The sequence below is a fragment of the Acanthaster planci genome, linkage group LG19, assembly GCF_054643075.1.
Source record: "Acanthaster planci isolate LZ-2023a linkage group LG19, COTS_SCS, whole genome shotgun sequence".
Taxonomy (NCBI): domain Eukaryota; kingdom Metazoa; phylum Echinodermata; class Asteroidea; order Valvatida; family Acanthasteridae; genus Acanthaster; species Acanthaster planci.
Genome location: NC_141795.1, coordinates 8,803,663 through 8,828,399, shown reverse-complemented (window position 1 = coordinate 8,828,399; position 24,737 = coordinate 8,803,663). Strand labels below are relative to the sequence as shown.

The following is a 24,737-nucleotide window of genomic DNA, read 5'->3' as shown; positions in this document are numbered from 1 at the left end:
AATTGCAAGGCACCATTATTACACTCATCCGACCACACTAACTACATAACTTTTTCGGGTAAATGAATGACACCAAAGGAAGGTTTGCTGTGGGTGACAGACTGACTTATTGGAATGGATTTTCAAAGTGTGTCTTGTTCTGTTGTGGTAATGATAGTAAGATTTGGATCTATACTCTAGTGCTGTTTCTTAGTTGGAAGTGTCTCTCACAAATTTCTTTTCAAATGTGGACTTTGCAAAGCGACGTGTTGCCATGGCAACAGACTGACATCTTTGACAACCTTCCTCTTGTGGGTATAATGTGGAGAAAAATGCACAGAAGTTGGCAAGTGAAGAGCAATCACGTACAGTAATCAAGTACATGAAATGTATTGTATCTGTTAATGCTGGCCGTTTGCCAATGTTGCTGCCTCCACAACAGTGCCTAACGCGATCGTTTTCTGTGGTAAACAAAATTTGAAACCCTGGACATCATTTTCATAGAAATGATTGATTATCTTGAAGTTGCTGCTTTCTAGATAGCCAAAACAGGAACAGAACCCCCCAAAAAGAAAGAAAGGACCTCCATTGCCCTATCTACTGGCGTTTCTAATAATGAAAGCTATCTCAGATTTTTTTTATATGGTCTTTTTTTTTTCAATTTTCAATCAGGGGTTCACAAGTGGTAGTGTTAAGTGCAGGAAAAAGCTGTGGGAACGCATAGGTAACTTAACAAAAGACCATTGTTGGCAGTGTCCACTTGTGTGTATAGCCAAGAGCCAGAGAAGTCTCCCATGAATGGAAAAGCTGTGTCTGGTGAATTGGCTGGGTGAATTGGCTGTCCGGGCCAAACAATCAGAAAGCCGGAGGGGCAGTGCAGCGCATTCATTTGTACCACTGTGTCCTCACTTCACAGATTTGTTTGCTGTCAAGTTGAACAAACTTTACGGTCACTGTCTGATAGTGCACAATTGCACAACTGCTTTAGGAAAATCCCATCAGGTCCCAGCTGAGATAGTTCTGGAATAACACCCACGAAGCATCCTTTAGAACAAAAGACAGTCATTGAATTACAGAGTGAAGTGTACATCAAATCATGGAGGTAAAAATCTATTTTTACCTCCATGATCAAATACCCCAGTTGCTCTGGAGAATCCTAGTGATCCGATCTCTGTTTTCAAAACACCCATGGAGTGATGGTGGAATTTCCATTTTCTTTTTGGATGGGGGATTATCATAATTCTCAATACTGAATACATTCCAGAGTGGCCAAGCTGAAAATGCATGTGCTGTATTACCGCTAAAGTTCTCTCTTGAAGGGAAGGGAAACCCCAGGGTGGCCAGGGGGGGGGGGAAGTCTTGGTAATGCCAACTAATGAGCTTATTTGTCAGTTGATGGCCTGCTGCTTGAACATTTCCCCAGGGCTAATTTTATTATTTGACATTGTACAGGCACAGGCTGGCAAATTGGAAGGAGAAAAAAAATACAAAGCAAGAGTACAGGTAACAGTTTGAGAGAAAAATGCCAAAGCTTTATTTCTGTCAAACATTTCTGAGCATATCTAATTATGTTTGATTCAAATCGTAATGCAACACAGTCTGACATGAGAATGTTGCCTTGCCTCTGGTGCATGAAAATGCATTTGTGGAAATCAGGTAAAAATGTAGGAGTGTTGTCTGTACATCGTACATCATTTGTGCTCATCATTTTAATAATCCCCTAGATCCAGTTTCACTCACTTCACATAAACTAAAAATGTAAAGAGTTCCAGCCCCCCCCTAAAATGATGCACATCAGGCCGCAACCTACTGTAATTTACCTCAAATGCCAAAAAAATGAAATGTAAAACATGCAGATGATGAAGGTATAATGTACATTAATTGGAATTAACACATGAATGCAAAATTGCAACGGAGTTTTCTCTTTTATTACTATTTGAAAAACCAACCTACCTGCCGCCATCTCCCTTTCTGCGATAAAGAAATTTGAGTTAAAATCCCACCCCAAAAAGTGAACACAAAGATGCAAAGTATGCTCCACACCTGTGAACTTCTGAATAAGATTTCATGCTGACATTTATGACTTTGGTGTTAATTATTGAGTGGACCCCAAACCTGAACTCGTATTGATTGATAATTGCACTGCACCGAAGTAGACATGTCTTTGATCGGCTCCATGGGGTTACAGTCATGCACTGCGCTTCAGCTTTTAAACAATCAGCCTTTTCTTTTTCTTTTCCTCTCAAAGGCAGCGAGTTTATTAAGTCCGATGGACAATTGATTTTCCTTGCATAGAGGCACGCTCGATTAAAAGGCCGTGGAGCCAACGCCATCTGTCAAAAGCTGCCAATCTGCTGTGGGGCAACATCGTTTCGTCAGACACTAGCTAGCTGTTTGCTCTGAGCATGTGCAGCAAGCTACATCCAGACAGATCCGACGACGTTTCTAAATTAGCCAGCTGACAAGTCAAATTTGATTAACTTCGGTGCGGCAATGGCAACTCGGCAAGATTAAAACCTTGCAGTCGATCAATCTTCATTTGATAAGCAGACATCTGTTTGTTTTTATACGTCCACCATCACTGTTGCAGACATTGCCTCCTGATGTAAATACCACTCACAGTAACGTCCTTTTAACAGTTTGCAACACATTTCAGTGTGTTTTTACCTCAGTACTTGAGAATTAACCCTTTAACGTCAATTTCACAAGCAAACCAAATATACAGCGGAGACTTGACAGCCTGAATGTCATTAACTGTGGAAAAACGACCAGGGCATTTATAGTTTCTTGTGTAATCTTTTGGATGGGAAGGGTAAGACGAAAAGAAACTGATTGGAGAAAACAAACTGATGACACTAAAGGGACAGATTGCATTTTACATTTACTTGCTCGATTTGCAGTGCTTGTTTACACCCAAACTTTCAACTGATGACTGGTCTTTATCTTCCCCCATTGTGTAAAGTCCAAATTCTGAGTGATGAAGTTTGAAAAATATTGAGTGTTTTGGGTTTTAACGTAAATTCGTGCAGACTAAAACTTCTATGAAAAATTTTGTCCATGTCAACGAAAGTAATAAATATTTGTCTTTTTTCCTGTGCTCACAGAATGTCACACCATGACCCGTTTGTTTTACACATTTATATGCTCCTGGGTGATGAGGTAGGGGTCAGTGCAGTTATTACCGAACCAAAGTGGCCAGAGCTATGACTTTGCAAAAGTCATTATCAAGTATTTCTGATAACAAAACCAAAGATTCCTCAGAAGCACCCCTGGCACTGTAGCTCGCAAGCCAGAAGAAAACTGTAGAGAGGAGACAATGAGAAGCAGTTACAGTTTTATTGGTGGGAGGAAAACCCTAGAAGAAGGTTTTTGGTAAAACTCACAGAGATCAGCTAGGGACTGAAAAGCTCATCTGCATGAGGGCTGCACCAGGAATCGAACCTGTCTCTGAAGAGGCGCATGGTGAGAACTGTGTACCTTTTCACATCGCTTTTGCATGGTCTTTCAGCTGTGCTGTTTTATGAAAGAATCTTTTCAGAGGATTCTGAGAAAAACTTGACACTAATTACAGTTTACGTTATCACCGTGCAATCAGGTCCCAACAAAAATATGCGACATAGCTCATTTTCCTGTTGTAATCCATTTCACAATGGCCGAGGTACCTCCCCCGGGTAGTTAAAATTACAAAATATCAGGAAGCACTCTGCATTATATTAATGTCACCTGCTGAATGTTGTTGACAGAGCTGGATAAAATTCCAGGGGTGTGGACGGAATTGTTGTAATCTTGTTTGGCAACCTGGTATCAGCTCTCGCCTGCCAACCATCCGGGAGAAGCTCATTTACACGCAGCTAGGCTATTTGTGAAGAGGCTCTTGAAAGTTTGTTGCTCTCGAGTAATGCAACTCAAGTTCGGCACTCGCGTGGCCAAACAATACACAATAACAATTAGTGCTTCAAGTGGACAAATGGAAAGTGTACATGAAGTATTCTGTTCTATCGAACGTGCTCCTGGACGTCTGTCCAGAAGTACTTTGAAAACAAGAACAAAGCTGTTAGTGTAGAACTCATTTTAAGAGCTTGATCAAAAGATGGAGTATTTGTTGCCAACGGTAAATTCAAACCCCCAAATTAAGTATGTGGAGATAAGTTCCACAGTGAAAAGGCTCATTGCTTTGTATCTCTAAATACTCTTCAGAGTGCTTTTCAAAAGAACAAAGTTTAATCTACCTGTGCTGGTATTTGACGGTATTTCTGCATTTATGTGCATGTCAGATGCATCAGGGCATCAGAAATATACAAGTTCTGGATAAATATACCGGCTCGTGAAAACTAGGTGGTTACATCAGAATTCTGCGTGGTTATTTTACCCAACACCCTATGAGCAAAGTGCATTTCGCGTCAGTATGTAAAATTAGGCACACGTAAGTTTCTGAAATAACCATACAAAAGAGCAATATAACTGATCAGTTGCTGGCGAGCCACACGTACACGTGTGTGCATCTCTTATCTGTACCGATGCCCCCCTGTCATGCATTTGAGGCTAGGCAAGGCGTGCAATTTGGTAAATTGCTGCTTGTCGAAGAGGCGTGCAACAAGTGCCGTTGACCTACTTACAAGCGTGATACGATTACAGTGGTGGCTTCTAATCTGCTGGTCAGTAGGTACAGCCAGTATTTATGGAAATGGTACATGCCATTGACTCGTGCATCACACAGCTACACAATAATGATCAAATCAACGAGTCTATTACAACGTGCAAGTCCCTGCAAGTCTGTCAAAAGTCATCCAGTCTTAAGCTCAAGTCACAAGTAACTGAACATACCATGATGAAAGCATTTCTCTGCCACACTGTATCCTGTTACTTACTTGTGGCCTTTGGCAAATCGGGAATGGGGAAGGGGGGGCCAAAGGTGACCATATCTCCTTCAGGGGAGCCAAAGAATTTGTTTGAAGAATGAGAAGGTAATTTTGAGGGACTATTTACCTCCTATCCTTCTGAAAGCATGTAAAATGCCAAAAGAATTTGCCTTGCCCCTTAAAAGGTTACATAAAGAATCTTCCAAGCATTTGCCCCCCCAAAAAAATTTAGTTGTGGATCTGCCCTTGCTTGTAACTGGTCTTGTGACTAGACTCGTAATGTGCAATGTACTGCACTACTGAAGCCCTACTAAGATCACAGTAACCTAGATACAACACAGAGGTCTGTCCAGTATTTTGTACATACAAATTCTGCTCCAAACATTTGAAAATATTTATCAGTTCCCTGTCCATTCCTTCCTCCCTGGTAGACACCACACCTGTATACTGGGGGGAGGGGGGCAGGGCATATATTCCACCGAAAACATTCCCACAAATAATAAAAAATAACAAACAATCAATGAAACTGCTGCTGTGAACTCTGATAAACTGTACCACCACCCACAAGCTCTAAATAAAATCACTGGTGCCGTACACAAACCGTAAACAAACCAACCAGTTAATGTCAAGTCAAACAGAATCCACCCACTGCATTTAATTTGGAGCCTGGTCCTTACATGAAAGAAAAAAAAACAAACCAATGCTCGTTTCCAGATTATTTGCTGTTTGTTTTACCAACAAAAATGTACAAGGTCTAATCTTTCAAATGTGAAATCCTGACCTAATTATTTAGAAAAACTGGTGCTGGAACTTCCTACCTCCATGATTTGACAAACTGTGTATACATGTACATCAGCACAGATACACTAATAAAAAGCTTTTTTCTTTGCTTTGCTATGACCACGCAATGACAACACTGCAGTATCCTTCGTTTATTTGTGTTTATTCCAAGTTGTATATGTATGTGCACTTTGCCACTGTAAACTCACGGCAGGGCTGCAGATGCACGCATTCCAAGCTGTCGGCTAATAGAAACCCTACATGATAAATTGCGCAGGAAGACTGATAGACCCAGATTGAAAATTCTGATTGACGATCCACTTTGCCAATGGAATATTTCGGTTGCCACTGGGAACAGGTTTTTTTTTTACTGGCTGGCCTTCTGTCTTTGAGGCCTATTGCTAGTTTTCAATTTAAGCCAGAGAGTGCTGGCCATTGGAATTCGAGGTGGAAGTTAAATTTATGGACAGGTCGTAAGTGACCTGAATTCTGAATTATCAGGCCAGCATTTGCTCTACATGTCTGGACTCACTTGAATTAATGCCATGGACTACACAACTACGTGACTATACTCATTTGCCATTTTTTATCTTTTGTCTTACTTTAACTTCTGTACAAATGGGTGCCTTTATAGTCTGTCTTCTTAATCAATATATGAGTTATTATTATATAACTTTTCATATAGTGTTTTAAACTGGCCTATTTATGTATTTATTTGTAAAATTGACCACAATTCAGCCTTTTTGGCTGTGAGAGTCTCCTTTTAATCATTTTAATCAAACCATTAATAATTATACACAAATTTGGCAGATGAAAAACGTCATGAACGTTCCCAAAATAAAGATGTACATGTATGCATATATTTTAAGAAAAAGAAAAGAAAGCAATTACTTAGAAATAAATTGTGAAGTGTCTTCAGAGTATTGTAATCTTAATGTTCAAATGTGAGGGACTGAACTACTTGACAGCTAATTACAACCCTGGGAAGAGCCTAATTTCTTAATTAAAAAAAAATTTATGGCCAAATGCAATGACCTTTCATCATATGTAACTCTGTGAATACTTTCTGTATTAAACAGATGTGGCAACTACAAAAATGTCTTTACATTCTGTGAAAAAAAATAAACGGTATTCTTTTAATTTTCAACAAACCAACTGCTAGTGAGTACATGTATTTTACTCAGCACACACAAACAAGAATGTGGGAACTGTTGGTTTAACTGATAAGTGTCAACAAACATTTCCCAAGATATTTAAGCACACTTCAGAAACAGGGAAGTGCAAACAAATCAAGGACAAAATGTTGAATGCAAATGAAGTGTTGGAATATATCACAATGTTTGGAGGACCGCTTCTGCAATACCTTATCAGCTGGATCCACGAGATGGAATGTTGGAAATGCAAGATAACACCACATATCAGTATCTCCAGAATTTGTCTAAGCATATTTTAGGCTACTGCAGTTCTCATGAATGACAGAATGCAACTCGTTTCATTTTTATAGTTGGCAAAATCAAGTTTAAATGGCCACTGGGTAAAAATAGGCAATACACACGATATGTTTGCTTGTGAAAACTTCAAAAAAAGGACAAGATGGTCAAAAGCTCAAGCTTCTACAATCCCCACCCCACCCCCCCAGAAAGTTTAAAACATCTGAACAAAATATGTAGCTGAACATTTCTCCCTTTCAATAGAAAAATTAGAGGTCACAACACAGCAGTTTCAAAATTGTAATTGAATGCATACATCACCTGAACCTACTTGGCCTTTTTCTACGAACGTCCAGGGTGACATTTACATGCAGGGAACTGTGCCCTTTTCGTTTCATTTGCTTTTCCTGTCTTTTATAGACTGACTAATTCTGTTTTTTTACATCAAGTGCAGTGACAGGATTTTATGTCCAGGAAATGTACAGGTACTGTGGGTTGAACTGGGCCTGTGAATTATATTGCCATACACGTAACGTGTAACACGTGGATCTCTGGTATTGAGCAAGAATATATGTACAAGCAAGTGTACATGTTTTATTGAAGGCACCGTATAGTCCAGCATCTGCGGTTATCCAAAATGTAATTGACAAAATTATTGTTGAAAAGCAGACTTGATTTAAAGATGGTTAATTAATAAGGGACCAAACTCCCTGTGACTTTTTTTCTGGCAAGCTGTCACTTTGAAGAAAGCAATGAAAGAAATCCATTTCCAACGATGCGTCTGAAAATGCGTTTTTAAAAAACTGGCATAAGAAGTGCATTTCGGTTCACTGCGTGACATCACATGGCTGTGTTTGACTGAGCGTGAGACCATGTCTCAGATGCTGAATTCAGGTGCAGCTCAAATCGTGACTTGTCAACTTCAGATCCGAAATCAAACTTCTGGAATGTTGTTTTTTCTCAGAATGCACAGAATTGACTGAGCAGGAACTTCATCGGGTTGGTTCTGAGGCACCCTTCTTTAGATTTTGAGTAATTTTGTTCCCCAGAGGAACACGATGCATCAATGACAACTGATGGACTGTACAACACTTGTCAGAAATCACCCTTTTCCAGTTGCCTACCAGCTTAAATTCTGATCAGCAGATAAGCCTGAATATGTATCTGGAAGGCCTACAGTGAATATTTCATTCATGAGCTACAAATGTGTGATTTTTTTTTTCAGGGGAGGGGGATTTCAACAACCTTTTAGTTAAAAAATGAACCTCAAAAACAAGTCAACTTTGTCAATAATAGCTCATTTAGTTTTATACAAGCATACCGGTAATTGTCATAAAAGCTGAAAAGCAAATGGAAAAAGAACATATAAAATAAAAAGAAAAAAAAAATTGGCATCAATTTTAACAGCCAACTCCAATAAAATAGTCTTGTGACTCAATGACAAAATATGCTTCACCAGGTTTTATAAATGCACACTCCCGATGATTCCAGCCAATGTTTGCAATTTAAAGGACTGTCATCCATCATCGTTCAATGCGCCCGGATATTCACACGGTTTGAACACCCATTAAATCTTTGTGTACTGAACAAAACGTATTTTACAGGAGCATTATCGTGCTGTACATGCGGATATGCTCTACCAAATGAAGTTGTTTTAATCCCTGCCGTTCATAAAAAATCTACTTTTAGTGCTAATTTGGCAGAGCAAATGTTCCATTTTCATCCCTACGGAAGTCAGGAGAACTTTCCATTAGAGAGGCTGAGATTTAAAGACCAACTCCAATGGTTTTATAAATTTTGAAAATAAACTGTGATTGTATTTAGCGTGTAATAAATAAAATGGTCATTACCAAATCATATCTGTATTGCATCTGTAGTTTGTGTAATTTTGCCTAAACTTTTGAACGATGTCTTTGAGTTTTATGAAAAATTTCCACAATCTGACAGCTGGCAGCACTGTTGAGAAACGAAATTTGTGTGATGTAATTCCAGAGTAAACATTGACATTGGTATCCGTGGCATGACTGGTTCCGCTACAAACATACATGCACATGTACATGAAATGGAGCTACGTGTACATGTGCGTACACTGCGTACCAGGGATCGATCCATGTGCCAGGTCTACTGTGCCGCATTATCTCTTTTCCACGGAGAGTTGTCTTTCTCCATGATTTACAACAATGCTGAAATCGAGCGTCATTGGTGGATGTATAAATCCTGCGAAAGAACCGGGATTGAAATTCTTAGAGTTTCCGAAGAATGAGAGCGTTCTTCAAGTTCGTGCTGTCGTCTGCGGCTTTGTGCTATGCATGCTGCACAAGCACTGTCCATTTTTACAATACCGGACTGGACTCGCAGGAAAAATGGACACAACAACTGTGCTTTATAAACACAAAATGTGTACTGCAAGGGAGGTATTGATATGTGCCACTTTAATTAGACTTGGCTCTTCTGAATAAGATTCAATATGAGAAAAATTAGCATCGTTGGAGTTGGTCTTTAACCATGTACAGGTGAGAATACATAGGTATGGCAGTAAAATACAAATAAATGCCAAATGAACACAAAGCAGCCCGTTATTATGAGGCTGTGCTTGGAAGACAAAGACTCCTTCATGTCATTGCTTGTTATTTAAGGCTCTACAAAGGGCCAACACGCACCTGCTCATCTCAGATGCTTCCAACCACAGCGAAGCTTGCTACAAATCAGTTTGTTCAAACATCCATCTTTTCAACACTAAAGTAACCTCTTATTGGCACAGATAGGCGTTACACTTGTCGCAGCGCATACGCAATCTCAACCTCGCCATTTTAGTACTAATAGAGTGCATACTCAATCTCAATCTCGCCATTTTGGTACTACATGTAATATGAGGAATAAACTATTTGTAAATTTGGGTTCTAGGAAATGGCAACATCACTCAAAAAAAAGGAGATTCAATGTGTGAATCATTTCAGCACACTATTTCAGGAACTTTGTAATGGAGTGTAGGCAAGACATTTAACAAGAGGACAAAGTCAGATTTCCATAAATTTACACACATACCACAGGTCTTTAAACCCATTTAGGAATATTCACCAATTATCCTCGTTAAAAAAACTACTGTACAAAGGGTACAATGTCACAGGATTATTGCTACACTTTTATCTTGCAACCACTATGTGGTTTTTATCACTGACTTATTACTTAACTTATGACTTACAAGCTCGTTAAAATCCACATCTTACGTTTTCATGAAACTCGACCAAAATACCCAAAAAGGAGTGAAAACCAAGAAACTATTAAGCAGGTGTCTCAACATTTGTGTCCGTCTGATCTCACATATATATCAAAAATTTCTCCGATGAACCCTGTCTCGGTTAAGGTTCTGCCAAAAGTTCTGAGATCTCTGTCGCTCTAACGTCACAGGAATGGATAGGGGATTTCATGTTGGGAGCATATTCTTCTGCAAATCCGATCAGGAAGGGCAAGACTAGACATATACCCCTGGGGCCACGCCCCTCTTGAATGGTTCCCCGCTCATCTAAATAACAGGCTGTGATGCAACCCTGGTTTCAACGTTCAGTTTGGGTTAGAAATTCTAAACTGGGCACCGTCTTAACTGCAAAGATATCTTCATGCTCTGGAGCTCGAGGAAGGAAACTGCAATCCCCAGAAAGATTTTCTTTTTCGACGATCCGCAAGGCTGTTTGAAACAACATCCTCGTATAAGAGCCACACATGAAAGCAGCATGACTCGGCACATCTGTTGAATCTAACGAGCTGTCCAAATTGGGAGCTGTTCAATTTAATCCTAACCTGTCCCAAATCTCGCGAGGGGTTTACCGGGGATTTGGGGAATAATGAGGCTGCACGGCAAAAGCATGCGGTTGATTTGGAAGGATGCACTGTGTCGAGATCTGGCGCCGGATCTTGTGGATTTTTATGCACAGCCATGTGTAAAGTTAGGTCAAGATTATCCTGGAAATCGACCTTGCCACTCCAGGAGAGCACTTGCATCCCTTGAATAAACTGAAAGGAATGGCCAGAGGATTTTTGAAAGACAGAGGCAGTGGTTACCCCTCCGAGGAACACATTCCAAAATAATGGAGGGTCATGGAGGATTGAGGCTGTATTCAATTTTGTACATGGAGACCGTTGTGGTATTCACGCTGCATCCTCACAAAAATTTCACGTTATCTTTAAGGTCAGTGATAACCTTGGGCCGATTTCTCCCGAGTGAAGAATATTGCCTAGATTACCTGTCCCCGTGCTTACAGCATGGACGACGTTTCGGCTGGTCCGTCTCGAGGCTCCTCCTTGGCCTCCCCTTCCTGAATCCCTCTGGACTCCTCCCCTTCGGGAGCGAGGACCTTGACCTTGGGGATCCGTTGCCCCCTGATGTCGTCCCTTGTCAGTGATTTCTCCAGGAGCCTGGGTCCTCCGAGCGCAATCAGGATGGCGCCGATTGGAGCAGTCAGAATGATGGAGAGCACCGCAAGGGTCAGAACCTGCATAATCAGAATATTCCTGAGTGAATTCTTGTCTTGTCTAGTCCTGTTTTGAACTGGCTAGGGCGGGAGGCAATAAGCAAACATAAGCTGTTGTTTATTTGGTACAAATTTGATTTCAAACTGTTTGACTACCATCCATTAGACTGCATAAACACAGACCATGCGTTTGAATTCAATTGATTCAGAATATGATTTGTGGCAGTGCATGAGGAATTTCTTTCTGGAAAAATAATTTGTTATGCTAATGCTGACTTTTCAGTGTGACACTTGATGCCTATGTGGGGAAGGGCAGATAACCGATTAGAATTGACCGTATTGCCTTCAGCTCCGGAAAAGGTTGTGTTTTGCATACACTTAATGGAAGGACAGTTTTCAAAGGTCCTGCGATTCTGAAGCAACTAAGGCCTAAAACAACTGTTACAAGAAGAAGTGTGTGTACATCTGCTTGAAACACTACCATAAAGCATTGTATTGGGGGAGGGGGAGTCTGGGTTTGTGACTGCTAAATGCTGCACCACACTATCAAACATATTCCTTTGACCTTTCCTTACACGAAAATTAAGATGTTGGAAAATTTCTCAAAGGTACACGTAGCTTCTGAGTTGTCAGTTTATTCCCAGAGTCCAAGTCCCCCCCCCATCAAGTGTTGCACTCTGCTCCCAACTAACGCAGCCGCTAATTGGATAGGTAGTTCAACTTCTCATTCAACAATGCAGTGATGCACTGATGTCACTGCAATCCCATTGCTGAATATTTTCCTCCGTTGAGATTACAAAAGAGTGGGTGACAGAGCTCTTTGTAAGATCAGTGTGGAGCGGGCTACTTACTTTGATTCCATTCTGCTCTGCTATTGGCCCGGCATTCTTGTCTTTCGCAACCTCCAATGCCAGTGGACCAATGGCAGCCTGGGAAATATAATGCGATGGTACATTACAAACTTTGCATTTTATAAGGAAAAACAACGTGGATAAGAGATGGAGTTGGTTAAATACGCTTTATGATGATTCATGAGCTTTTTCTAAATCAAACTTGTGAGTTGGGAACGGTTTGTAAATTTTACTTTTCATTTGTTGAAGTACATGTGTACTGTATGTACGTGGTATGTTTTTGCAATTTAGATTTGTAACCAGTAAGTCCTGCCCACTTCATAGGCCTTGACTTTGCATGAAAAAGAACCTTCCTTTGTAAAGTCAAACAGGTCAAACTGTTTCAAAGGGTTCTTTTCAGCATAAATATCAATATGCCCTCTATTGTGTTTCACAGACTGCGTAGCACCTTACCTGCACTGTTGCCTTTGGCAGCCAAGCGAGGGCAGCAAACACCTTAGATTTCAAATCCAACCCTGCTTTGCACACCATCAGGTAAGTGACTATTGTCCGCACAATGAGACCTATCACCATTATGGCTATGCCAAAACCTGGATGTAGAGGGGAAAAATGTGGTCATCAATGGCCATTGAAGTTATACGAGGCTAGATCCGACAAAAAACGAGTCATAACGCCTTTATGCCTGTAATTATTCTCTTTTGGTATCCATCAAGGGTGTCCCATAGTTCATTCTATGCTTGTCATATTTTGCTGGCCTTGAGGAAATGTCGGGGAAAAATAAGAGTTCAAAATTGTCAAGTCGCCGGGATTTCCTGGGATTATGATATTTTGCCCCCTTGTTTTCTTGGTCGGAAATTCTTCTTCCTTAGTGGGAACCAAAAATAAGGGTTGGTTGGAAATGAGAACCAGAGAGTTAACTATGGATGCCCTCAGAGAAAACTAAGCTCTGTTTTGATGTATCACTCAGTGTGGCATCCAGTGATAAGTATTCCTAATAAGTGCAGTGTGTGACATTGTTTCATAGGCTTTAATTCAAAAGTGGCTCAAGGGACTTTCCACTTCTTCTGTTAGGTTGACTCACAAATATCTTGTCAGGACTGTCTGAAGATATATTAATAAGCCAGACGTTTCATTTCAGACAGCAGGAACACCGTCCTGTCAGAGGGTGGGGATCTTTTATCCAAGATTTCACTGTAGAGGTCAAAATCCCCCCCCCAACAAAAAAACTTGCTGATGTATGAAACATATTTTGATGACTAGCACCGATTTAATGATCAGTCCACCACGGATGTATGGGCAGAGTTTTAGCTTAAGTCTGGTCTTGAAGAGAACCTTCATTTTGACACAAAATAAATAGGTTCAGTTCTTGAGAAAGACTCACCCACTGTGTTCCCATCCAAGTATTCGACTGACACGGCAGCGCCTATAATGCCAAACAGGATCGGCTCAAAGAGGGTCCAGATGATGCCCACGATCTTATTGACGGGCTCCTGGAACAAAATGAAAGCCGACAAATGCATTGTTAAGCACCAACAATGCTGTCTTGACCAACACTGCCTGTAAATGAAGAACTAAGGCCGTGTCGGAAACGGGCTTCCAGAGCTACGGCTAGGTCTATCGTCTATGCGTCTCCACGCATTTCCAATGGAACGAAGACCTAGACCTAGCTCTAGACAAGAGATTCGGATTCAGCCTAAGTCCCACAATTAGGCATGTATGATACATGTTTGAGAGAGAACCTTTATCAGTTAGACTTAAAAGATTGGCAAACACTGATCAAAACGATTCACATGTCGTTAAGTATTTTTTGTATTCATTTTGCGTCCCTAAGCAGGATGGTTTAACTTAATGCTTCATTACCCAAAGAATTAACTCTTGTACAAATATCCAGGATGTGAGTAAGGACTGTAAGTCCTCCGTCCTACACATCATGCTAAATGACCACTCACGTCAGCTTTTGGGGGTTCTGAGACCTTTCGTTTCCTTCAACACTATTACGCCAAATATCACCTGCAACAGATGCAGTGACAATTACCTTGGCTCTGCCCCACCCCTGAGCAGCTACAAAAGGCAGAATGAGACATCCCATGGCCCCCGCGCCGGTGAAGCCAGCTTGAGCAAATCCAAACACGGAGAACAGTCCTCCGCCGCAGACGAGCAGAGCACGCTTCCACGTCAGAGATTTCTGGGTACGATTTCAATTTAAAGACAAACCTTGCCATAGTTACAGGGCTAAAAACTGACCTTTGTCACTGTCTTTGAACACATCTTGCAAAGCTTCCATATAAAGGAGCATATCTCTTTCACATTCATGACCTATTCTACCCTTGTCCACTTTGTTCCTGCAGTACAAAGACATCATTTGTTCAGCAGCACAGACCAACTCTTAGCCTCACCGAAATGAATCAGGATTCAATCTTAGGTCCACAGTTTTTTATGTCATTATTCTTCTGAACACTACCATGCCAAGACTAGTTACCAACCCTGTTCTGATTATTACAGAATACCAATATAAAGACAGTTATAATTACCTGGTTTTTGTTTGGGATGTACCATAGGAAAATACCGCCCACACAACCAAAAGCCACGCCCATCAGCAACTCAATCGGAGCTCTAAATATATCGAACACCAAGTCGCCAACATCTACACGTAGATTAAGAAAAACAATATCTCACGGGAATGATTGCTTTGTATGTTGAAGTTTTATGGAAAGACCAATTTTCACAAATACATTTGATTTAGCATTGTCTGAGCTAGGTGAGTTTTCAGAGGACAAATTGTTTCTTGGAGGACACAAAATATTGATCACATATGTCTTCCTTGATTTTGATAACTAACATCTTTCCTAAGACAAAGATCATCTGGATCAATGTCACATGACTCTCAGTCATGCCATTCTTCCTCAGAATGGCTCAATTTCATCTACTTCAGGCAAGTCCAGGGCAAACTACAGTTTAAAGACTAGTTAATTTGTTTAACAATGCACAGTACAGCCATAATAAAATTACCACAGTTGAATTGCTCTCTCAAAACTCATCATCACTCACATTCGCTGCTGGCTATAACTCACACAGCGTTCATGGTTAATGATATCTCATACAACCAAACAATGATTTATGCATGAATGGTTCCCTCCATAACAGTAAATAAATCAGGTATTGGTAACCACCGGTGCTGCCATCCCAAAGGCCTGGCTCCAAATGATCGACTGGTTGGTCCAACCACCCGTCATTTGAACGACATTGGTCAAACTACAGTTAATTATAGTCATCACGTGAATTAGCCCTTTGCTGCATAACATCAAATATCAGTGAGATCATTTCCTTGCCACACACCTAAAAAAAATCATATGCAACAACATTTTTTAAGACATTTCTATGGAAGAAGAACCATGTGATTACATCTAATGATGTAACTTTGGCCAAAACCACCTGGGCAATTCAGGTCTTCGGCGTAGCCTCTTTACACTTACCATCACTGGAGCTATCCGACGTACTCAAAAAGGGTTGTTCTGTGATGTTGCTGTAGCTTGTGTTCATTTGTTGGTCACTGACACCAGTGTTGTCTGTGACAATAAGCAAAACAAGATAAAGAACTGAGTAATGAGCGGGCTTTCGCTAACAACTGTCAAAATGTTTTCTAGTGTAGTCATTGGCTAGCGACTGTCAAAATCTTTTCTAGTGTGGTCTTTGGCTAGCGACCGTCAAAAAGTTTTCTAGTGTAGTCTTTGGCTAGCAACTGTCAAAAATTTCCTAGTGTGGTCTTTGGCTAGCAACTGTCAAACCGTTTTCTAGTGTAGTCTTTGACTAGCGACTGTCAGAAATTTTCTAGTGTGATCTTTGGCTAGCGACTGTCAAAAAGTTTTCTAGTGTAGTCTTTGGCTAGCAACTGTCAAAAATTTCCTAGTGTTGTCTTTGGCTAGCAACTGTCACAAAGTTTTCTAGTGTAGTCTTTGACTAGCGACTGTCAGAAATTTTCTAGTGTGATCTTTGGCTAGCGACTGTCAAAAAGTTTTCTAGTGTAGTCTTTGGCTAGCAACTGTCAAAAATTTCCTAGTGTTGTCTTTGGCTAGCAACTGTCAAAAATTTTCTAGTGTGGTCTTTGCCAAGCAACTGTCACAAAGTTTTCTAGTGTGCTTTTTGACTAACAACTGTCAAAACATTTTCGAGTTTGGTCTTTGACTAGAGACTGTCAACACGTTTTCTAGTGTGATCTTTAACTAGTGTCTATTAAAAATGTTTCTGGCATGGTCTTCAGCAGGCAACTGTCAAAAACTTTGCCAGTGTGGTCTTAGTTCGAGTAGATGGTCAACATAAAGTTACTTGAATACTTCTCACAGCCATTGTGAACTGATTTTTGGCTTCATATCTGCCTCTGTGGACTACTGCCCAAATGCCTGGTGGGGCAATCTTGTGACATAATGTGGCAACTCATTCCGATCCAATATGGGTTGATCAAAGTTGTGGTCAGTCCATACTGAGCAATGTTGGTTTTCCAGAGGGATCCAACTGGTTTTGTTTGTTTGTTGGGTTAGTTGTTTGTCAGATTGGAGATGTTTGAATGATGGAAAAGGGCAAACAGTATTATGACCAAAAGTCTCTTTTGTGAAGATTTTGTGATTCTAAATGCTCAACAAGCTTAAACTCCAGTCATCATCGGACAGCAGACAACCAGACCACACAAGCTGTGATCTTGCTTTGTCCAGGAATGCCTATCTAGGATATATGATTATGAACGTTTTCAGATGAACTTTGATAAATAGTAGTTTTCCAAAGGATGTTGCTCTATGACCCTGCTCTATAACAGGTTGAGAACTCGCTAGCACATACTGATGTCTTTTAGAGGGTGTTGTGAATGAGTGCTGTTGGATATCCCTCAACAAGGCCAATCATTTTGAGATTTATTTTAAAGTGATGCTGCAGAAAGTTAAATGGTCCAGGTGATGAATTTTTTTTCACACTTTTTGTGGAACTTTATATTCCTTTGTATGAAGGCTATCAGTATTTCACATTCCTTTCAGATTTAAGTGTATTGAAAAGCCCACTTGTTTAACCACTGAAAATTGTCCATGCCTTTCCAGACAACTGAGGGCACTGTTGTTGTGAAGTAAGTCAGGCAAGACAATGTTTAGTTTATAGGTTTTCTGATCAGATGGTGAAACCAAAATTTGCTAATTGAAAACATCTTTGAGAGAGGATTGATCACTGGCGCATTACTACATGTATGTGCTGCGACCTAGACAATAATGAATCCCTATACAAAAAAATGAAATTTAAAAGAGTAGAATATTTCAAATCCTAGCGTGCGTTTGTGGACAAAATAACACCAGGATTCTTTGACCGTGACTGCTGGGCTGTGGTATGCCCAGTATGCAATGCCCTGTCCAGCGGCAGGCCCACATTGAAACTGCAGCTGCATGATGAATACAATGTAAGTGTGGTAAGCACTAATCCTCACACAAAGCCGCGGCTGTGGACGGCTCCGGGTATGAAGGGGTTTCAACTTGGCACCTCACCAACTTGGCACCCAGTCAGCTCAGTGGTTACTGCATATGGAAATAATTAGCACTAAAACCAAAAATGGTACCCAAGAATACATGTAACAGAATAAAAATTGAAAATAGGATCATTGAGACACAAGGATGCATTTTCAAGAGCACGGACCTTCCAAGCTGGAAACAGAGCTTGACTGTATTTCTTCTTTTGCATTTACGTGTAAAATGTGTTTTGCACCCACCCGATGAAAAAGCGATACCCAGAGCGACGCCGAATGCTGCGATTGCAAAGACGTTTTCACAGCTCGCCGAGGCAACAATCAGCGTTGGCACCCCCCTGCGGATGCCGTAACCTTTCTCCTGTAACTCCAGAACCGACGGTACCACGACGGCTGGTGAAACCGCTGCTATAACAAAACTGAACAAGACATTTGAACGTTTACATGCCGACGGTGGCAAGTTAATAAGAAATAGGTTTGCGGTATCACCATGCTAGATATCTCTTTTGTGAGTATGTGTGGTTCTCAAATGATCTGGAGGGTTCTCAATGTTTCAGACAGTATGCTGTCAATCGTCAGGAGACTCACAGAACATAAATCCTTCCTAAATTCCATGGAACCTACGTCCAGTAAGACTCAAAAGGCAAGAAACGACAAGTTCATGGTTATAATTCCTTACTTCTAAGGAGAGAAAAAGTTGACATTAATAGCGGAATGCGAGGACTTTACATCCAAAGCTGGAAGATAATTGACAACTCTAATGGACTTTAGCATATTAGGTTGAAAACTGCTCTTATCAAAAGTTAAGAGATCCTGAATCAGTCGTCTATTGGAATCTCTATCCACCTGACTTGAAGTACTCCCTCCTGGGCGAGAAAGTGACAGGCTGATGAGAGGTTTTTCCAACTGGGGCTTATCACAAGTGTGACATTCATGTGCAGACTGTATATTCCGATAAAAAGCTGTAACGTGTCTTACACAAAGGTGCATAAAAATGAGCATGTATGCGATGAGTCCTCATGAAAGGATAGTAATTGCTTTTTAAAAGTGAGCCATATCTAGTCCGGGGGGGGGGGAACTCTGATTACAAATAGTGAGTGCATGTTTTCCAATGAAGCGGGGCTCACCCGAGCATGAAGGCCCAATCCCAGCCGAAGCCCAGCAGACCACGTGACACCAAGGCAACGGTAACAGCCTCTGACACGCACGGCACGGTGGCCAGACGGGCACACACCACGCTGAGCCTGCGCAGGGCCGCCGCGTCAATGCCCAGCCCCGCCTTGACCAGGATCACCACCAGGGCGATGTTGCGGAGTGCCGAGGCCCAGCCGGGGTGGATGTCGTCCGCAATCTGGATGCCTGGCACGTTCTTGAACATGAAACCCACCAGCAGCATGCCTGAATGGGAAAGTATAAGGATGTGAGATGGATGACTTCCGTCAAACTCTTTGTACTCTGTTATTCAGACTTTGCAGTGTTCGCGAAGTTCTAAATTGTAAACTCAGTGGGAATTGACACAAACACTGGAACCAGAAAGAAGGAATAAAGCCTATTCGTGGGTTTCACGCCCCCCCAAATGAGTTCAGGGCTCGTGTTTTCCTGAGCATTTTAGAGGAATTTGGCTGTCGTAAACAGTGGTTGCAACTTTAAACATTTGTACATGTAAACAGCGTTTTTTGTTCAGGATAATGTTGTGTGAGATGAAATGTTCCAGAATTGTAACATCCGAAATCTCAAACTTGGTGACTTGATTTTAAAGCCTGCTGGGCTACTTTTTAAACATGGAGGGGAAACAAGTAAACTTGGTCCGTCGCCAAGCTAGTTCTGTACCTGTAGCTTGGGGAACGCTGATTTACATGAACAAGAACGTTTTACTTTTCCACGTTAAGAATTTCCAAAGATGTACTTGCATTGGGGAAAATGTTAATTATGGTATTGCCCTTACACTGTGCATATTCATAATACTGTTTGCTCAGAGTAGTCGAAGAGCTTGTGAAAACATTCACCAGCATACTTGGGAATCGAACCCAAGACGTCTGCATTTGTGACCAGGAGGTAGTGGGTTCCAGTCCCAACTGAGTATTTTTCTACAAGCTCTCGGACAATGTCGAGCGCTGTGTTATGTAGAAATGTTGGTGTAAGGGAAAACCCATTAATTCATGTTTGGAATGTTACAAGAACAGTGACTTATCAAGCCTTAAACTCACCTAGCAAGGCCGGCAAGTGAACTAACTCAATGAGTTTTCCTCCAAGAGCTGCCACGACCACAAGAACATAGATGGCAAAAAGGTTCCCACCGGGCAAGGCCTCAGCCCCGGTGATGGACCACAGTACCGCCCACAGCAGCACCACGATTGTGACATTCAGGACGACCTTGGCCACGAGGCCGTGAGGCGGGCACAGGACGGCAAACTTGAGCCGGGCACGGCGGGACGGGTCCGGGGGAAGCTGATTGTGTTTGGTCAGACACGGCCGACAGGCCATCTTGCATCGGTCCCTCAACCCCAAGCAACACTGGGGCTCCCTGTCTTCAGGATAGCTCATCTGAACGTGGTTCATCGGGACGTCGGTGTTGATGACGGCAAAGCTACCGTGCTCGTCTACACCCATCGGCAAGCCGTGCCACGGTGCACTTTCCTCCTCCTCACCGTCGGCCAAGGTATCATCTCCACCCCCTTCTAAGGGAATGCTCGTATCCGGTGTACTATTCATTGTAGTGCTATTGGGGCTTGCGTATTGGCTCTTCTCATCCTGGAAGGTGGAATAGTCCTCAGGCTTTGCCACCTCCAGGTCTGTGGTGTTCCCTGTCTTGTAGGATGTCGAGACAATGTTTCCTCCCATATCTGCCTAGTAGTATTACAATGTTTTCTTCAAGATTTTCTCTTTGCCTCAAGAAATCCACATGGGCCCTTTGGGTTCAAAGCAGAACATGGAAAAAACAGTTGTAAGTTTGAGGAACCTGTAAAAAGTGACTTAAAAGTACCATATGTCAAACAAATTTTAAAAAATTGAGAGCCAAATTCTCATGAGACCGTTTTTCCATCACGTGCCGTTCACCTATTGTTGCTGTTGCCAAGAACACATGCAAGCTTTCAGGTACAGAGTACATGGAAATATGTGGTCGTTCATCCATGCATGTGCTTTACAAAGCAATCGAGGAACCGTTGCACGGTTGTAGTATGCACGTGCTAACATTTTCTTTTTCACAGACTTACAGTCTTGTTTCAATTGATTATAGGCCTAATTTGTACCAATTGTATATATTGTATTCAGTTAATTTTTTTGTTTTGGTAGAATGTCCCAGAAATAATGGCAAGAGTTGCACATGCAGTACCTGCTGACCTGACTGGGTACCAAGTTGGTGAGGTGCCAAGTTAATGAAGTTCTGAGTTGACATAATGCCAAGCTACCGTTTGTACCTTACCACTACGAGTGTTGGTACTGGATAGGAAGGTTTCCCACTTGCATGGGAAATTTATCTTTTGTTCAAAAGTAGGTGAACCTTAAGCAACCATTGGAATTTTCAATTCCCACTTAATCCTACTTCAAGAAGTGTAAGGTTTTTACAAACCTTATACAAGTTACAGTTCTGGAAGTAACTGAATTCTACAGTGGCTGCATTAGGGCTGTCCGACAACTCGATCCCACTACTCAACCACTGAGACAACTCCATTGGCGGGACAACTCGACCATTTACCAAGTCATCTATTACAACTCGACCGAGCAGGGCATGAACAAGACGGAGTGCGGGGCATTTAACAAGATTACCACTCGATGTGTTTGGGCAAAGTTACATGTGTTACGTTATGACCTCGACTTGCCGGGCATGATGTGCACAGGGACCCAGTGATGCAGCACGCACAGGACCGGTGGACAGCGCATTGGCCACCCCTACTGGATGTGCACAGTGAAAAGCTGTGACAGCAATGCGGCATGCATGGTGGCACCGGGCAGAGTCGCCTCAAAGAATGGGCCACGAGTTGGATTAGTGATGCACACTAGTACACTGGGAACAAGACCTTGTACATTTGTAGCTTCTTTCCATTCTGATGCGTACAAACACAGCAGTGAAATTATCCTTCAACTTTCACATGTCTTACTCATGTCGGTCATGAGGGGCAGTAAAAACATGTCACCAAGCAGCAAATGCTTTTTTTTTCTGGTTTATTTTGTACAGGTTGGGCACATTTTCATGTTAACCAACAAAAAGAAATCCCCAATACATCAATATCATACATAGGACTACATAGTGAACGTTTGCTACAACAATTAGGGCCTATTTAATGAGAACAGATGTGCAGGGTCTAGTCTAAATTATTACTAACATCATAATGCCTTGGTGTTAAGAAGGTAATGGTGTTTTCAAATGGGACAAAAAAATGAACAGATCTTGAAAATCAATTTGGTCAACGTCGGACCACTTTTTACTACGGTACTATATGGTATATTGTCACAAATAACATAGGCTTCCAGTGGACAACACCCTCTTTGCTGGCACAGATAGACTGCTTCCAGTGTCTCAAAGATAAGTTTGAAAGCAACAGCATTCATAAGAAGACTGCATGGGATATGGTGGCAGAAAGGATGGCTGACAAGGGCTTTCCAGATATGACAGGCACCCAGTCTGATGAACAGTGGAGAAATCTGAAGCACAGGTACAAAAATCTATCGTCAGCAGGCCCTGCTGGCATTGCACGGCCTGTATTGTTCGCTTACATATATCGTACTGTATTTCTTTTTGAGATGTGACACTTTTCCAATACTTACCTCAGGGTAATTTTAGTCTAGCCTTTTCGTACCCTTAACTTTTTTTTCACTTTAGTAAAAAAAATAATTTTCATGTGATTATCATTATCTTGTTCTAGATACATAGCCATATGTGACAAGACAAAGACAGGATGAGGGAAAGGAGAATGGGAGTTGCTTGATCCAGTGGACGATGTCATTTTTGGGGATCCAGCAGTTAATCCTGAATCACTGGTTTCTCGTATGTCGCCACCGGTCTCCACAGCTGTTGCCACAGTTGTCCAGAACCACCATCGAAATCCTCAACTCCCTCCTCGTCAGCAGTGTCGCCAGCGAAAGATGCAGAAACTAGCCAAAACAATTACGTCACACCGTGCAAGAAGGAGCGCCAAGCAACGATGGCACGGCAAATCGTTGAGCAACAGCTTCAGGAGACAACTCTGCTGAAACTTGACTCCGTTGCACAAGAGCAGCGGCATTCAAACAAAATTCAGGAAGCAGGAAACAATCTTTTAAAAGAGTTTAATTCAATCCTGAAAATCTACCTGCAAAAACAACAACTAATTTATTTCCAAGGATGGATTTGTGCCAGGGGGAAGTAAATTAATTTTGGATTTTTTTTTTGCCCCGCCCAACGTGTATTATAACACTGTATACTCAGTGTCTTCCCCCAAAGGCTTGTGAAAAAAACCACAAGTATATTCGGGTGGGACTTGAACCCCCGACTTCCTGTCTACTAGTGCGGATGTCTTAACCACTCGACCACCGAGCTTACCGGTGTCGGCTGCCTGGTTCAAGTCAGATAGTGTTATAACACTGTAAACTCAGTGTTTGCCCCTGAAGGCAAGCTTGGTGGTTTAGTGGTTAAAACGTCTGCACTAGTAAGCAGGAAGTTGTGGGTTCAAGTCCCACCCTAGTACGCTTGTGGTTTTTTTTTCACAAATCTTCGGGGGCAAACACTCAGTATACAGTGGTGTCATATATGTCGGGCAGTTAACTGGATATTTTACTAGCCCGTATATAAAAATTTAAAACCCAAAATTTATTATCAGCTCAAAATTTATTATCAGCTCACTAATAAAGAATTTGACATTTCGGAAAATAAAAGGCTGATGGTATAAATAAAGAGGCATGCATGTTAGTTAAACATCGCTTGAGTCACTGATAATGGAGTCGGGAACAAAATCACCTTTTTGCTCCATCTTTCCTCTCATTTGGGTTGCTTACGTTAGGCAAAAAATGCCACTTTTTGCTTACTTTCTGATATTTATATATTAATTTATATTGAATACATATATTTATTTTGATCTAAGTTTTAACAGGTAGGCTTATTCTGAATTTTTCATTAGCCCACCGGGCAACCAAGGAACAAAGTTTAGGATGCCCACTGCACTGGAATTTGTACGCTGGGCTACTACTATTTCGAGGCCTGTTAAATAACACGCTGCTTAAATTATGGATTTGGAGTGGTTATTTCGGATACATAAATTCGTTCAATCGATAAGTTAGGGCCTTTAAGCACTAGGCACATTATTCAGCTTTATTTTAGTATCAACTACTTTGTGGGGCTATACAATGTAAAAATTGTGATGGTTATTCACCCGCAACGCGACTGCCTTGGACGTTTGGAGGCCTCGGCGCTTTCGTCATTAATGCCGCCAGCGTATGCCTGGGCCACGTCATGTGAACAACCATGAAGAACATTAGCAATAAAATTTAATATAAAGCCAACATAAAAAAAATCACGAAACGGTAAAAGAACAGACCGTCAGCAATCGGTAGACGCAGTCGTGTCTGTTGAACTTGTGAAGTTGACTTGAATTTCATTGATTTCTTTATCCCTGATAGTACGTCTCCCAGATTCACGCTTTTGAAATAGCGCCCTCTTTTGATTATTTTTTTTAATTCGAGCCCTCTTGGCAATGATGTAATCGCGGTAGCGCCCTCTCGAAAACTCAAACCGATCAGGAATTAACAAAGAAAATAAAAACCTTTACGTGTTCTTTTCCTAATGTTTTTAATGGACGTACCAGAAGATATTCAAATAATCGGGGGGGGGGGGGGGAGTACAGAGTAGTACTTTTTCAGGGTGCTGCACAACGTTCAGACAACTTTAGCAGGGAAAGCTG

General features: G+C 41.5%; 1 protein-coding gene and 1 long non-coding RNA gene across 6 annotated transcripts in view; one reads left to right on the top strand and one right to left on the bottom strand.

The window, feature by feature from the left end:
* LOC110990151 (uncharacterized) overlaps positions 1 to 20,230 on the top strand; it is a 28,815-nt gene extending 8,585 nt beyond the window's left edge. The window contains exons 2-4 of one of the 3 annotated variants that reach the window (XR_015428405.1): positions 12,805 to 12,902; positions 14,388 to 14,557; positions 20,118 to 20,211. This is a non-coding gene — a long non-coding RNA (uncharacterized LOC110990151). Of the gene's footprint in view, positions 1 to 12,804; positions 12,903 to 14,387; positions 14,558 to 14,716; positions 14,938 to 20,117 lie in introns of those variants that run through there. The other 2 variants (XR_015428404.1, XR_002599772.2) reach the window with 2 other exon arrangements.
* LOC110990149 (sodium/hydrogen exchanger 9B2-like) lies at positions 7,604 to 24,507 on the bottom strand. Of its 3 annotated transcripts, XM_022255007.2 has the most exons (12): positions 24,375 to 24,507; positions 20,070 to 20,771; positions 18,990 to 19,260; positions 18,106 to 18,281; positions 15,842 to 15,934; positions 14,900 to 15,012; positions 14,404 to 14,553; positions 13,750 to 13,858; positions 12,822 to 12,958; positions 12,369 to 12,446; positions 11,290 to 11,538; positions 7,604 to 11,059 (listed from the first exon to the last, which is right to left on the bottom strand). In XM_022255007.2, the coding sequence occupies exons 2-11, from the start codon at positions 20,701 to 20,703 to the stop codon at positions 11,302 to 11,304; spliced, it is 1,998 nt and encodes a 665-aa protein (XP_022110699.2). In that variant the 5' UTR covers positions 20,704 to 20,771; positions 24,375 to 24,507; the 3' UTR covers positions 7,604 to 11,059; positions 11,290 to 11,301. The 3 variants fall into 3 exon arrangements, with proteins under 3 accessions (XP_022110699.2, XP_022110696.2, XP_022110697.2); XM_022255004.2 differs by having other exon boundaries at positions 7,604 to 11,538; XM_022255005.2 differs by lacking the exon at positions 24,375 to 24,507 and adding an exon at positions 24,210 to 24,348 and having other exon boundaries at positions 7,604 to 11,538.
* Between the last annotated feature and the right edge of the window lie 230 nt (positions 24,508 to 24,737).

What these genes read in the sequence shown, in the direction of transcription:
- LOC110990149 (XM_022255004.2), bottom strand. Translation starts at nt 20,703, where the DNA reads ATGGGAGGAAACATTGTCTCGACATCCTACAAGACAGGGAACACCACA. An exon ending in TCACTTGCCGGCCTTGCTAG is followed by an intron (nt 19,261 to 20,069) that starts GTGAGTTTAAGG and finishes TTTCCCATTCAG; the next exon opens with GCATGCTGCTGGTGGGTTTC. An exon ending in ACATCCCAAACAAAAACCAG is followed by an intron (nt 14,554 to 14,899) that starts GTAATTATAACT and finishes AATCGTACCCAG; the next exon opens with AAATCTCTGACGTGGAAGCG.